A 13,496-nucleotide genomic window follows, 5' to 3' on the forward strand; every position below is an offset into this window, starting at 1 on the left:
CCCTCCCTGTAGGCACACTGCTGTGCCATGTACACAAGCCCCAGTGAAGCTGGTTGAAGGCACTGGGGAACTTTCGAATGACTTGAAAGGGCTTTTGATCAGGCTCTACTACAAATGAATATTCTGAGGCACAAACACCCTGGAAAATATAGTCTCCAGCAAGGGTGACATTTCCCCTGTGCACAGGATGAGCACAAGGCCTGAGCACCGCTGAAATTCCAGGTAAATCTTATTTTGAGGGCTTAAATGATACTTAAGTGGGGCTGATTAGGCCATATGCTGGCTCTCTGCCCGAGGGTGATATACTCACCCTGCCTCCCTCCGGCCCCCAATCCGCATAAAAAGGGGCAAGAGCAGCATACAAAGACCCTGAAAATCCCATATCTGTCTGAGGAAGGGCTCCCCCAGCACAGGTACTGGGGAAGCCAGTCATCAGGCTGACTCTGGAGGATCCCCTCACAAGCTGGGGACAGGGCTGTAGTGTGCAGAGCTGTAGTCCTGAGGCGCGTAATATAGACAAGCCACCCAGGGCCTCTCCAATGCTCTCAGCATCAAAAGGAAACAAAAGCCCCCGCTAAAGCCAGCTCTCCCTCTGGGCTGTGAATTCCACGCCTTAGAGGCTCACCACCGAATCTCACCCCAGGAGAGTAATCTAAGGGAGTCATTTCATTTTTCGATTGTGATCAGAAATAAACAACAACAAAAATTACGTGACACATCAAAGGGCAAATACCAGATTAAATGATGTGCTGAATTTTTAGAAACCTGTGAAAGAGAACCGGCACTATCTAATAGAGAAGCCAGCATCGTTACTCTCCCTGGGAGCCGTTTGCTGGTTAGAATCTTCCCCTTAACCATAGTCTGGAGAGATGCTTACGGTTTAGAACATCAGCTGCAACAGGATCTGTCATGAGCACATGTGGAGAAAGGAGCTTGTACACTTCATTCTGTTCCCGCTCAGGCAGAAAGTTTAATATATTTTGGTCCACCAAATCTGACTGATACAAAAGAATGCTTTGTCATGTTCAACAGTACAGCATTAACCCGTCCAGAGGCACAAACACTTTGATCAATGGGTAGAACGGTAGGGCAGACGCAGTCATTTTAACAGGACAACTTAACATGAGGAAGTTACATTAGACAACGGTACAGGGAAGACAGAGAGAGGAACTGTGGTTCTCATTCTCTGCGCTGCTCTCGGACAGATAGTAATAATTATAATAATAATAATACCTATTTCTTATATACTGCTATTCCTGAGTTGATCTCAAAGCACTTCCCAATCGTTTAATGTATTTATCCTCCCAACACCCCTAATGAGAGAAGGAAGTAAAGATCCAATCTCATCCTAAATAAGCAGAAACATTAATCCTGTGTTTTCTTCTGTACAGGAAAAAATCCATCTTACTCTCTGCTTGTCTGACATAAATAGAAAGCACGCAGTGTTGTCGTGTCGGTCCCAGGATATTAGAGAGACAAGCTGGGTGAGGTGATGTCTTTTATTGGACCAACTTCTGTTGGTGCGAGAGACCAGCTTTTGAGCGACACAGAACTCTTCTTCAGGTCAGGGAAAGGTACTCAGAGAGTCACAGCTAAACACAAGGATGAGCAGATAGTTTAGCCTATGTAGTGAGCGCATATTCTAAGGGACCACTCAAGGTGAAGTGGCCATATCCTGACATGAGTCTGCACATGATACTCCCCACGGAAATAAATAGGGGATTCTGTGTAAAAATCAGTGGTCCATATGGAAAAAAATGAAGGTTTTTATCCACATCATAACCTCTGTAATAAAATGCAGCTGAGCTAAACAACTACATGGGGAACCTTGTGCTACTCCAAAGGAAAGACTTTCATATAACCCCTGGATCTCCCCATCACTCAGAGGATTAAAGCCAGGGAAGCCCCAATAAACTCTGACACCAGAGCTGCATCAAAGCGTACCAAGGAGTAGGTTTGGAAGAGGCTTACGCTAGGAATGGTGTCAGAGTTTATTGGGGTTTACCTCAGCTTTCCATCAAGCAACAGACACACGGGGAGTGGGCTGTGGTACAGCCCCTCACGGACATCTTCATTTCACATTCAGGTGTCCAATAACTCAAAGTTAACAGTGTTTGTCAGTGAATTTCTGATGTCAAATCTCTTCAGACCATAGCTCAGTGTCAAGTCCGGAATCTACACAGGGCTTTTCTGTTTCTTGGATTAACCAAGGGGATTGTAATTACCCCTTTTTCACACTACAGACACATTTGTTCCAGGAAACAAGCATTTGTTGATAGTTTTGTAACAGGAAGTGGAGCTGTGTGGAGAAAGGAAGCTCTGTTTCAAGAAGGATTTCAAGATTTCAGAATTTGGCTGCATTCCAAATTAGGAAAAAAAGGTAAACATTTCAAAATTCTCCAGGAAGGAAAATTCTGAAAATGTCTTTTGTTGCAGGTGGATTGAAATGTTTTGTTTCAATTTCAACTTGTATATATATTTTGTATAGCATAATGCAACATAACAACAATATTTGAAAACGGAAACAAAAAGTACATTCAGAACCAAAACGTTTTGGTGCAAAAGTGCTGAAACATCATTTCAACATCATCAGAACTTTTTCCCCTGGTTTTCTTTTGATACAAAATTCCAGTGAAATCAACCCGATTTCACAAAGCACTTCAAGGTGAATGGAACTGCATAGTCCAATGGAATGTGGTTTCTTTGAAGCTTCTCTGACCTGCTGACCAGAGTCAGAGTCAAGGCAACATGTGTTTGTGCCCTGTCTACACTAGCATTTACAATCATATCAGTTAATGTGTTAAAACATGGCAAAAAAATCAGAGGTAGACATGCTATCATATATGCACATGCTTGGAACCAAAGAGTAGAACTAACTACACTTCTGAGGGAATAGAAACAACTTCTGTACCAAATTGTTGCTTCCTAGTGTAACACATTCTTCCCAGAAACCTCAGGCTTCAGACACATCTAATGTCCATGTGCTTTTGATCAAAAGTGGGGAGATTTAGCCCTCACACCATCTGTACATTATTTGAAAACAGCATTATCAAGAGCACATTCCATGACCACAATATTTTCCAGACATTTGGTGGAACAAACAACACACATAAGCGGCCTCAGATGTACAGAAAGCTGTGGCTACTATGATTCTGCATTTTTTTTTAAGCTAAGTCAGAGATCCTAATGCAAAATCTATTACTGAGGGATTTCACACAATTTGGGATACTCCCTAAGGGTCTGTTGGGTTCATAAGCTGTCAAGGTTCCTTCCCCACTCTGAACTCTAGGGTACAGATGTGGGGACCTGCATGAAAGACCCCTAAGCTTATTTTTACCAGCTTAGGTTAAAACTTCCCCAAGGTACAAACTTTTACCTTTTGCCCTTGGACCTTATGCTGCCACCACCAAAGTGTTACACAAAGAACAGGGAAAGAGCCACTTGGAAACGTCTTTCCCCCCAAAATATCCCCCCAAACCCTACACCCCCTTTCCTGGGGAAGGCTTGATAAAAATCCTCACCAATTTGTATAAGTGAACACAGACCCAAACCTTTGGATCTTAAGAACAATGAAAAAGCAATCAGGTTCTTAAAAGAAGAATTTTAATTAAAGAAAAGGTAAAAGAATCACCTCTGTAATCAGGATGGTGAATACCTTACAGGGTAATTAGATTCAAAACATAGAGATTCCCTCTAGGCAAAACCTTAAGTTACAAAAAGACACAAAAACAGAAATACACATTCCATTCAGCACAGCTTATTTACCAGCCATTTAAACAAAAGGAAATCTAACGCATTTCTAGCTAGATTACTTACTAACAAGTTCTAATACTCTATTCCTGTTCTGTTCCCAGCAAAAGCATCACACAGACAAACAGACCCTTTGTTCCCCCCCCCCCCTCCAGATTTTAAAGTATCTTGTCTCCTCATTGGTCATTTTGGTCAGGTGCCAGCAAGGTTATTTTAGCTTCTTAATCCTTTACAGGTAAAAGGACTTTGCCTCTGGCCAGGAGGGATTTTATAGCACTGTATAAAGAAAGGTGGTTACCCTTCCCTTTATATTTATGACATAAGCCAAGGAAGCCATCACATTCATCCAGTTAGTTCTTGCCTCCATGACAGACACAATATGGATAATATTGTGTATGACAAAGCACAACTGAATGGAAATTGACTACACCAGATGTGTGAGTGTATTGCAGCACATGACAGGTTTCTCAGTAAAAGTGAAGTCACACAGTGCTTCTCCAGCTGAAGCATCTCACAGCCCAGCAGGCCCCACGTGGGGAATGCTGCAACTCCCAATTCGCAATGTGGCAGTGGATATTAGTCAGGTATACAGTATTACTAACCTGAATGGAAGATATGATTTGAGAAATGAGGGAAAATATCAGTCACACTATATATCCTCCTCATGCACACTTGTGTTGGCTAAGCCACTTGGACACTGCAGCTGCATCAGAAAGCTATTTCTTGCACAGGGCCGAATTCTGACCCCACTGAAGTCAATGGAAATCTTGATGTTGATTTCAATGCGTGTGGCAGAATTCATTCCTCTATAACAATCTTCGGGTCAGACTGTGCATGGCAGGCACAAGGCCACCTGTACGATGTAACTGAGCTATATCACACAGCCCCATGGAGCTCTGTGAAGGCTCTCTGTACACAACCCCTGAGCTTGCTGGGGGAGTGTGCATGCTACACAAACAGAGGGATGTTGTTGTCGAGTCTCAGGCGTGTAACAATCTGAACATTCTAAATTAAAAACCAGGCGTCCAAGCGTTATGTTGTTAGAACTTACCGGTAAATGTCCAAGAAGAGAGGAGACACTATCAGACACATAAATAATAATCCCGTCAGTGGTAAGTGCAATGAGAAATCCATCTAATGCCTAATGATAAAAGACAGGGAGAAAAATAAGAATGTACCTGTACTTCAAATACAATATAGAGGTAATTGTTTTCAAAAGTGACGCCTCTAACACTCTGCAACCAACATAAATCCATTGTGGTTCAGCACAGAAAAAATAAAAGTAATTACTAAACATGGTGCCTCATTCAGAGTCCTTCTAGCTAATTTCTTTCTCATTAGCATTAATTTAACTTGCATTTTGCATCCACGGAGTCTTGATTTAACATGAAGCAAGATATAGGATGTCAGATTCCTCATTCACCACCCTTACAATCCTGCTGACTTCAGTGACTCCGATTATATGTAGCAATTTACGCACTTGTTAACCTACTGACTAACAGAGATGTCACATACCATCACGGTGAGCACAGAATGGAAACGACAGACAGACAGATACAGATTTACCAATTTATAGCTAAAGCCAACGAGATTTAAAAAGTCATTTATTTTACTTACACCTGTTTAACAGATTACAGAAATTATTGTTTTTTACTTTAGTTTGGTTTCTCTTTTCTCATCTACAATGGCTGCCCCTACTTCTGCCTTGCTGGATGACTGTATCTCTGATGTATAAATAGCATGTGTAAACTCCACAGAGTTAGCGGGGCCCTGAAGCATTTGAGCTTACACGGTGGGGAACTCAGCATTGGAGCTGAAGTTCTCTTTCCCTTCATTCCGAGTCAGTGTGTTTCCTTCCTGTATGACTAGCCCAGGACCCTATTCTTCTAGGACAGCTACCAAGTTCAGGAATGTTTTATCTCCAGTCAGCACAACAAACAAAGCAATCTCTTCCAACACCAAAGCTAATGATGCTCTGTAGTTTAGTTCACAGGCAGCAGAGATGGGTGGTGCAGGCACCATCCATTCCCCCTTCCCTGATCACCTCTCCTCCTCACTCACTCAGCCCTGGCTCAAGCATGAAGAGCAATAGAGACTTCAAAATAAAGGTCCCAAACTGTCTCAGCCCAGATTAGTTTTGTGACTAAAAACCAAACCAGGACACGGTGTGATACGGTCACACAGAGCAAGAGCTATTACAAACTCCCTTCCCCCTGCCATCTCTCTCAGGCTGGTGTCTGTTTTGATTAAACCCGAATGAACTAACTTGTTTGGTGAGAGCAACTCCTGGAAAGAATGAACAGACTTTTCCAAGGAGGTCACTCATCACATCCTGATGAAAAGGAATAACCAAGACACTGCAATGCTGCCCAGCATACACCCTTATTCTGGTGCAATTGCTTTCAACCGATGGGATAACTCACAGCCGAGGTAGCATGCCACATGGAATCAGAAGCAGCCTTCTCCAAGAAAGGCTTGCAGAAATCTCAGCTCTTCTGCAGGATGTGTCTCCACCTGCTAAGAACTTTTGTATGTGAAAACCAGGGCCTTTCTCCTCTACATGTTTCATGCAAAGGCATTGCTGGCAAACGGGGTGGGATTCACCATTCTCTGTTTAGCCACAAAACAGGTACAGCACAGGGCATGCAACAGCATTGTGGGCTTTCTCACCCTGTCCTGCTGACAGGCTTCAGGCTAGACCTGGGAGGGAGCGGGTCGCTCAATCTCCAGGTCCATTCAGCTTTTGTCATCTGTCAGCTCTGGTGGCTGTTCTGTGAGGTGGCTTCCTGCCCTTTTCTCCCCACACTGGATTTGCCACCTGCTCAAAGCCAGACCAGGTGGATAGTAACAGAAAGTTGTTTATCATCTGTAAACTCTGTATGGGGCAGGGACCATCTTTTTATTCTGGGTTTGTACAATGGGGACCTGCCCCATGACTGAGGCTCCCAGGCCATAACACAAGCAATAACAGTAATAGTAATAATCTGATGGCAGTCGATGCTCTCCAGGAATGAGCTATGTAGTCTCAGTGCTAATGGATGCAATGACCGAGAGATGAAAGGCACTGTACCCCTGAGCCCGCCACTTCCCCAAGCTCAGAAATCTTTCACTTCTTCTTACCTCTAACATCAACTGCGTGAACTCCTCATTGCTAAGAAACGAAGGCTTCCAGTCTTGTCTAATCTCACAGGCCTCGGTCTGTGCTGTGATTTCTTAAAGAGAAAATATCAGAAAAGCAACAGGACCCACATCAGCTGGATTGTTTTTCATTTTTCAGGTAGAGATAGATTTTTCACAAGGAATAATCTCCTCATATGGAAGTCTCAGCTCCAGCATCGTATGAATGTCATTGGGAAGATCAAGAAAAGGGGACGGCATAAAGGAGGAGGAAAAGGAGGTACGAGAATAATTTTAAAAAGAAGATCGGAGCCCAAATTCTGTGGTCAGTTAAGTCAGTGTAAACTTAGAGTAATCCCCTCAGAACCCATGGGGTTACTCCAGATTTACAGTGGCATCACAGACAGCAATATTTGACCTCAAATCCGAAATTACCTACTAAGAGCGCACAGGAAGGGGAATTACTCAATTCATGGTGCTATGCACACCTGCTCAGGGCATGTGCAACATAGACAGCCACCTGGAGCATCCCTTAGCACTTGTGTGGCCAGACACCAGCTGTCCCTTGTTCATAGGGGTGTTTGACATGCTCCATGAGGCTCCAAGCAACAGAATATGGAAATACCTTTCCCTCATGCTACACAATGCTCTTCTGCTGCCCTTGCCTGGTAGCCACTGACCAACTCTGCTTTGTGTGCAACCACTCAGCTCCTGCGCTCTGCACGAGTGGGGGCATGTCTTACACTGCGTGAAGGAGCCAGGAGATAGCTCTGAAGCGAGTCATCTGGTGCCCCTCCCTATCAACACAGAGAAGCAGGTTCAGGAAAAATGAGACTTTGCTGGGGGGTGTGGTTGTGGAGAAGCAGGAGAATGAAAGAAAGGGGTGGGAGTCAGGAGAAAGCAAACAGCAAAGGGGCCATGGGGACGAAGAAATATGGGCACCAAGGGAGCCAGGTTGTGGGGAGAGACTGGGCAACAGATCACATAGTAAGGGCCAGGGCATCTGGGAAAGAGGGGAAAGATGGAGAACTGGGACAACAGAACCTGGCAGAGCAGCGAGGGAGAGATGAGCAAAGAGGATTAAAGGCAGAGCAGAAGAGGCAACGGGATGGCCCAGAGGGGAGCAAGGAATTAGAAAATGTACAGTGGGGAGCAAGAGATAGGGAGAGCAAACCAACCCAAGAGATGCAAGGGAATACGGAGGGCACGGGTGGGACTAGAGCTCTGTAGTTAGACATATGACTAGGCTCTAGCCTACAGCTGCACTTTACAACCACTCCCCTTTTCAAGCGCTTTGTGGTTTAACCCTGCATCAGAGAATTCAACCTCCTCTGAAGGCCAACTCTGGCTATTGGCCCTTCCTCTCCTCACTGCTCCCACCACTCTGCCGTTCTGCAGCTCTGTGTCCCTGTTCCCACCAGAAATAAAGTGCCGGCCAGCTCCTCCGCTGACCCCTTTAGCGATTCTCACACTCCCCTTGGAGGGCGGTAAGAGCGGGCAGAGCACTATCCAATACCTTTCTGTTTCTGTAAGAAGTCAATGGTCCTCTGCAATATTGTGGACTTGTCCATCTTGAGAGGGTGGCCATGACCCTGAAGCATCGTACAGAGCTCTTTGATGAGGACATTGAACTGGTCTCGCCTTTTCTTTTCAGATTTGTTGCGTGATGCCCTGGTTGATCAAAACACAGGCACCATTAAGGAAAGCAAGGGGTGTATGTCTCGATCCTGCAAAGCACTGAGAGGCTCTGGCCCAGCACATGCTTAAATTAAAGCACTTGAACAGTGCTATTGGCTTCAGTGGGTCTACTCCTATGCTTAAAGCTAAGCATGCACTTGAGAACTTTGCTGGATGGGGGCCAGAGTGCTCAGCATCTCACAGCAGGATCAAGCTCACAAGGAACAAGGAACATCTGGAGGTGAGAAAAACGATGGATATTTTTTGGAGTGAATATGTTTATTTATTTAGGTAGGGTTTTGGTTGGTTGGTTTTGGGTGAGGGTTTTTGAAAAGAGGTGGTCATTTGGTATATGCTCGAGCTGTGTGAATAGCGGATTTTTTGGTTTGCTGCCCAATCTAAAAGAAATATTTGAAATATTGCTTTGGGTCAAACCAAAAACAATTGTTTCAATTTTGCAGCAAATCGAAAAGTGGAAAAAAAAATTATTTTCGGGTTGAACCAAACATTTTTGTTGTGACAAAATCAAAATGTTTCATTTCAATTTTGACCTTTTTTAAAAATAAAAATAAATTGTTGTTTAAAATAAAATCAAAGATAATTTTGAAAAGTCGTTTCAAACTGAAAAATTGAAATGTTTCACTTTCTCCAAATTTTGGGGTTTTTTTGACTGAAACAATTCCATGAAATTGATATGAACTTACAAAACATCTTGATGTCACCAAATCCGTATTTTTCACTGACAAAAAACTTTCATGTGAAAAATGTCACCCAGTTCTAATGTATGCATTATTTTCAAAGGGCTCTCCACCTGGCCTCTGAAATTGCAGCCACGACTGTGTATGCTTATAGTTTTCCGAGTAGTTGCTTCGAGACTGGTTTTTTGCATTGTGTGTGCCAAAATGGGCGAGATACCTATTTCCTGATTTCTGCACACAAGTATAACATGCATACACAAGTTTTGTGCCCAGAAAAACTTGGCTGTGAAAAAACTGCACAAAATTGAGGCCACACAATAGTTTAAAAATCTGAACTGAGTAGAAATGTGATGTACGAAGAAACCACACACCAACTTCCAACCTGCATTAATAATGGTTAATTACCGAATGAAAACACTGGCTCTGAGGCACCTCGCCCCCACCCTCTGCACATCTGGTGTGGGGTTTCAGAGTAGCAGCCGTGTTAGTCTGTATTCGCAAAAAGAAAAGGAGGACTTGTGGCACCTTAGAGACTAACAAATTTATTTGAGCATAAGCTTTCGTGAGCTACAGCTCACTTCATTGGATGCATTCAGTGGAAAGTACAGTGGGGAGATTTATATACATAGAGAACATGAAACAATGGGTGTTACCATGCACATTGTAACCAGAGTGATACCTTAATGTGAGCTATTACCAACAGAAGGGGGGGGAGGGGGAAACCTTTTGTAGTGATAATCAAGGTGGGCCATTTCCAGCAGTTCCCACCCCACCCCCCAGCTCTCCAGCTGGTAATAGCTCACCTTAAGTGATCACTCTGGTTACAGTGTGCATGGTAACACCCATTGTTTCATGTTCTCTGTGTATATCAATCTCCCCACTGTATTTTCCACTGAATGCATCCGATGAAGTGAGCTGTAGCTCACGAAAGCTCATGCTCAAATAAATTTGTTTGTCTCTAAGGTGCCACAAGTCCTCTTTTTCTTTTTGCGAATACAGACTAACACGGCTGCTACTCTGAAACCCCACACCAGATGTGCAGAGGGTGGGGGCGAGGTGTCTCAGACCCAGTGTTTTCATTTGGGCCCATTTGTATTTGGAGTGAAAGTCCAAAGACAAATTAGAAAGGTAAGAGTTTTATTAAGAGAAATGAATTCACACCCAGGATTAAACTAGAACCTCCTCTAAGCTTCACAGAGAAACCATCCTCCAACAAGATACTAAATCCAACCAGTGAAATTCCCAACCAGGAGCACTGAATCATTATATCAAACAGGAATTGGGTGATCAATGATCCTGAGGGCAAGACAATGTAACCTAGCAATCTCTGAGAGCTGATTCGCCTTTTCTTAGGTGTCAGCTGCACCACCGGGTGATGAAAAAGGCTGCGTATTTGTCCCTGTGCCAACTCTGACATATAAAGAATGAAATCTTGCTCCAGTGAACTCAATGGGAGTTTTGCCTTTGAAACCCACAGTAGCCAAATGGGGCCCCAAAAAAGCATTCCAATCACAAGGCAAGCAAATCGTGTCCCATTTCCACATACGAGAGAGATTTAACACACAACCCTTCCAGTGCTCTGTATGTCCATCCATACCTCTTTGCCCTGTCCTTCTCATCTTCATCCATCAGCTCGTTTACACAACTCAGGGTTCTGGAAGGAAAAAGCAGGGTTTACCTCCTTTAAGACCTGGGAAACATTGTCCAATTACACTGACTTTGACAAGTCAGGACCGTTGACTCTAATGCACAAAACAATTAAAATCCGGGTTATTCATTTTGATTCTATCTTCACTTTCCCCACCCTCCCCTACTTAATGGTGCTTTTCTTTTTACACTGTATATTCAGCATTTAGAAGTGATGTTTGGTTTGGCTATCAACTCAAAATATATAGTAATACCTTTGTGTGATGGAAAAATGATGAAACACACTATAAGGCAAATTCTGCCCAGCGACTTGCATGTTTATCTGGGTGCAAGGCGCATGGGGGGGAAATCGATAAACTTCTATTTTGCAAACTTAAAAAAGGAGAGCCATTTTCAGAGTAGGGTCTGCGCCAGTCTATGCTGGCACAAGTTCCTGTTGCTGGTAAATCCACCAGGATGTAACTGCAGTGGTGGAAACCTCCCTTGCAGCGGAAGGGTGAGAGAGGGGAATATGGAGCCAGTGTTGTCCACGAAGGGAGCAGCATTCGGCAACAATAGGATATGATGAAGCCTGCCAAAGGATTCAAAGGCCATTGAGTAAATGGAAACACTCGCACTGATTTTAATGGGCTTTGGATCAGGCTCCTCGTGCATCATCTCAGCAGCCTCCTGCCACGGTAAGTAGCTGTAAGCTAAAGCTGTTGCTTACCCTGCAGTAAACCTGGGAGAGGAAGACAACAGCACGCGGCCTCCCTGGGGCACAGGGAAGTGTAACTGGTACCTCTCTGCACCAGCTGAGGTGAATCAGTGCCGCAGTCTTTATTTTATTCTAAGTTCTTTCACTGCACAGGTAAGGGCAACAGTGGATGACAACTCCCATCAAGAGCCCTCTGCTCTTGATTCCAGTAAAGTGATGGAAAATTTAACACAACAAGGGTAACTTCTTAAACTGGCAATTTACTCTCTGTGACTCAGATTGGCCAATCTGGATCCAGTCATGTTCCAGATCTGTCAAACGGGCAGAGGCAGACAACCCAGCCACAATCATCCCACACCCTTAATCTCCCAGAGCCAGCCTTGCCAAGTCACAGCCCGCCTAAGAGAGCTCCAAAACCAGTCCCCACATTGACTGGAATCTACTCCTGTCATTAACTTTAGCAGCCAATCAGAGTCCATGGTGCTAACGAGCACTTTCGCTGGCAAGCCCTTGGCAACACACCCAGTGCCCCAGGAACATTCTTGATTGGACAGATCCAAATATTTCCCCTGCTGCTGCATGCCAGCTCCAACCCCAAATGACTTAATAGCTCTAAAAGTTGCACGAAATAGAGCTGCCCACAGTGGACAGGAAAAGAGCATGGCTGGCTTTTCAAAAGATGATGCCTAAATTAAAGGCAAACCAGAGGTTTTCCAACTCTGCTTAGCCTCCTCGCTCCTGACCTCACCGCAAGAGGCAAACTGGGCAAAGGAAATGAATTGAAGGATTCATTTCTTCCCAAAAGGTGAGCGCACATCAAAGGAAGGGAGTGGTTCCATATCAGATAGGGCACCTGAGCGCACATAACCGAATCAGAAATTGCCTGCTCTATTCCTCAGATTCATCAGTGCAGACTGACAGGGGAAGGTAAGCACTTCTTATCACCATGTAAGTAGAGATGGGGCAAAATTAATCCTTACAGGGAGAACAAATTTTAATTAACCCACAACTGTACTCAGACTAGCAAGCAACCGCTATTAAAAGCTGAAAAACCCTATTACACTTGCTTAAGAATGTGCTCTCTGTTAACCTGTCTAAGCTCAGCAAAGCCTCAGGGAGCTAAAGATTTTGGGCCATATTCTGGGCTGATTTACACCACATGCAACTCCACTAAGCCCAGTGGAGTGGAAGGCAGTGCAGAACTTGGCCTGTTTGTTCCATACAACCTCATGGGTCACTTGGGCTGATGAAACACTCACTTTGGGCTATTTAGAGTCGTTCCCTGGGCTTCAAAGGCCTTTGGATCTGGCTCGAAGGGACGGGAAGGGAAGCACTGCAGAATTTAGCACCATGTTATATTACAATATACTTTTACCTTTACATTCAATACATTTTCAGCGACATATTCAAAATAAGCTCCTCTTGCAATAGCATTTCTTGGATTTGGACACCACTGATCTTCCCTTTGCCCACTATTTTTAATGAAATTACACTTGTATTAGCGTACGTACCCACAGGCACACATGCTTTAAGTTTTTAATGCATGCGTTTTCTCTGTGTTTCCTGATTGTGTAATAGTGTTACTATGCCATTTTCTTTCAACCATTAACGTATATGTAATTGTAACCCACACACCTCCTGGGTGTGGTGTTCTGCTGTCCCATGCAGTGGCACCGAGACCACTTAGAGAGAGAGTAATGAGTCTGCTCTACAGCCTTAGCTAACAGCCTCCTCCTCCTACTGCAGGCTTTTAGCTCATGCACGAAGTCCCAGGTTCAATCCCGCCTGTCGACGACTGGGGTCTGGTGGCGTTACAAGTGCCCACCTGTAACACCGACAGACTCTGGTCTTGGTCGGGGAGGATCGAACGTGGGACTTCAGTGCATGAGCCTTTACTGTCTCATTAATCT

General features: G+C 44.2%; 1 protein-coding gene across 1 annotated transcript in view; it reads right to left on the reverse strand.

The window, feature by feature from the left end:
• Window positions 1–13,496, reverse strand: part of PASD1 (PAS domain containing repressor 1) — a gene marked incomplete at its 5' end in the record, with an annotated part of 159,035 nt that overhangs the window by 37,388 nt on the left and 108,151 nt on the right. Inside the window, 5 exons of the mRNA XM_084640137.1 lie at window positions 878–998; window positions 4,802–4,891; window positions 6,871–6,962; window positions 8,384–8,538; window positions 10,840–10,896. Coding sequence (XP_084496263.1) covers window positions 878–998; window positions 4,802–4,891; window positions 6,871–6,962; window positions 8,384–8,538; window positions 10,840–10,896 — 515 coding nt within the window. The remainder of the gene's footprint in view (window positions 1–877; window positions 999–4,801; window positions 4,892–6,870; window positions 6,963–8,383; window positions 8,539–10,839; window positions 10,897–13,496) is intronic.

The sequence above is a fragment of the Lepidochelys olivacea genome, assembly GCF_965140295.1.
Source record: "Lepidochelys olivacea isolate rLepOli2 genome assembly, chromosome: 9".
NCBI classification, from domain to species: Eukaryota; Metazoa; Chordata; order Testudines; family Cheloniidae; genus Lepidochelys; species Lepidochelys olivacea.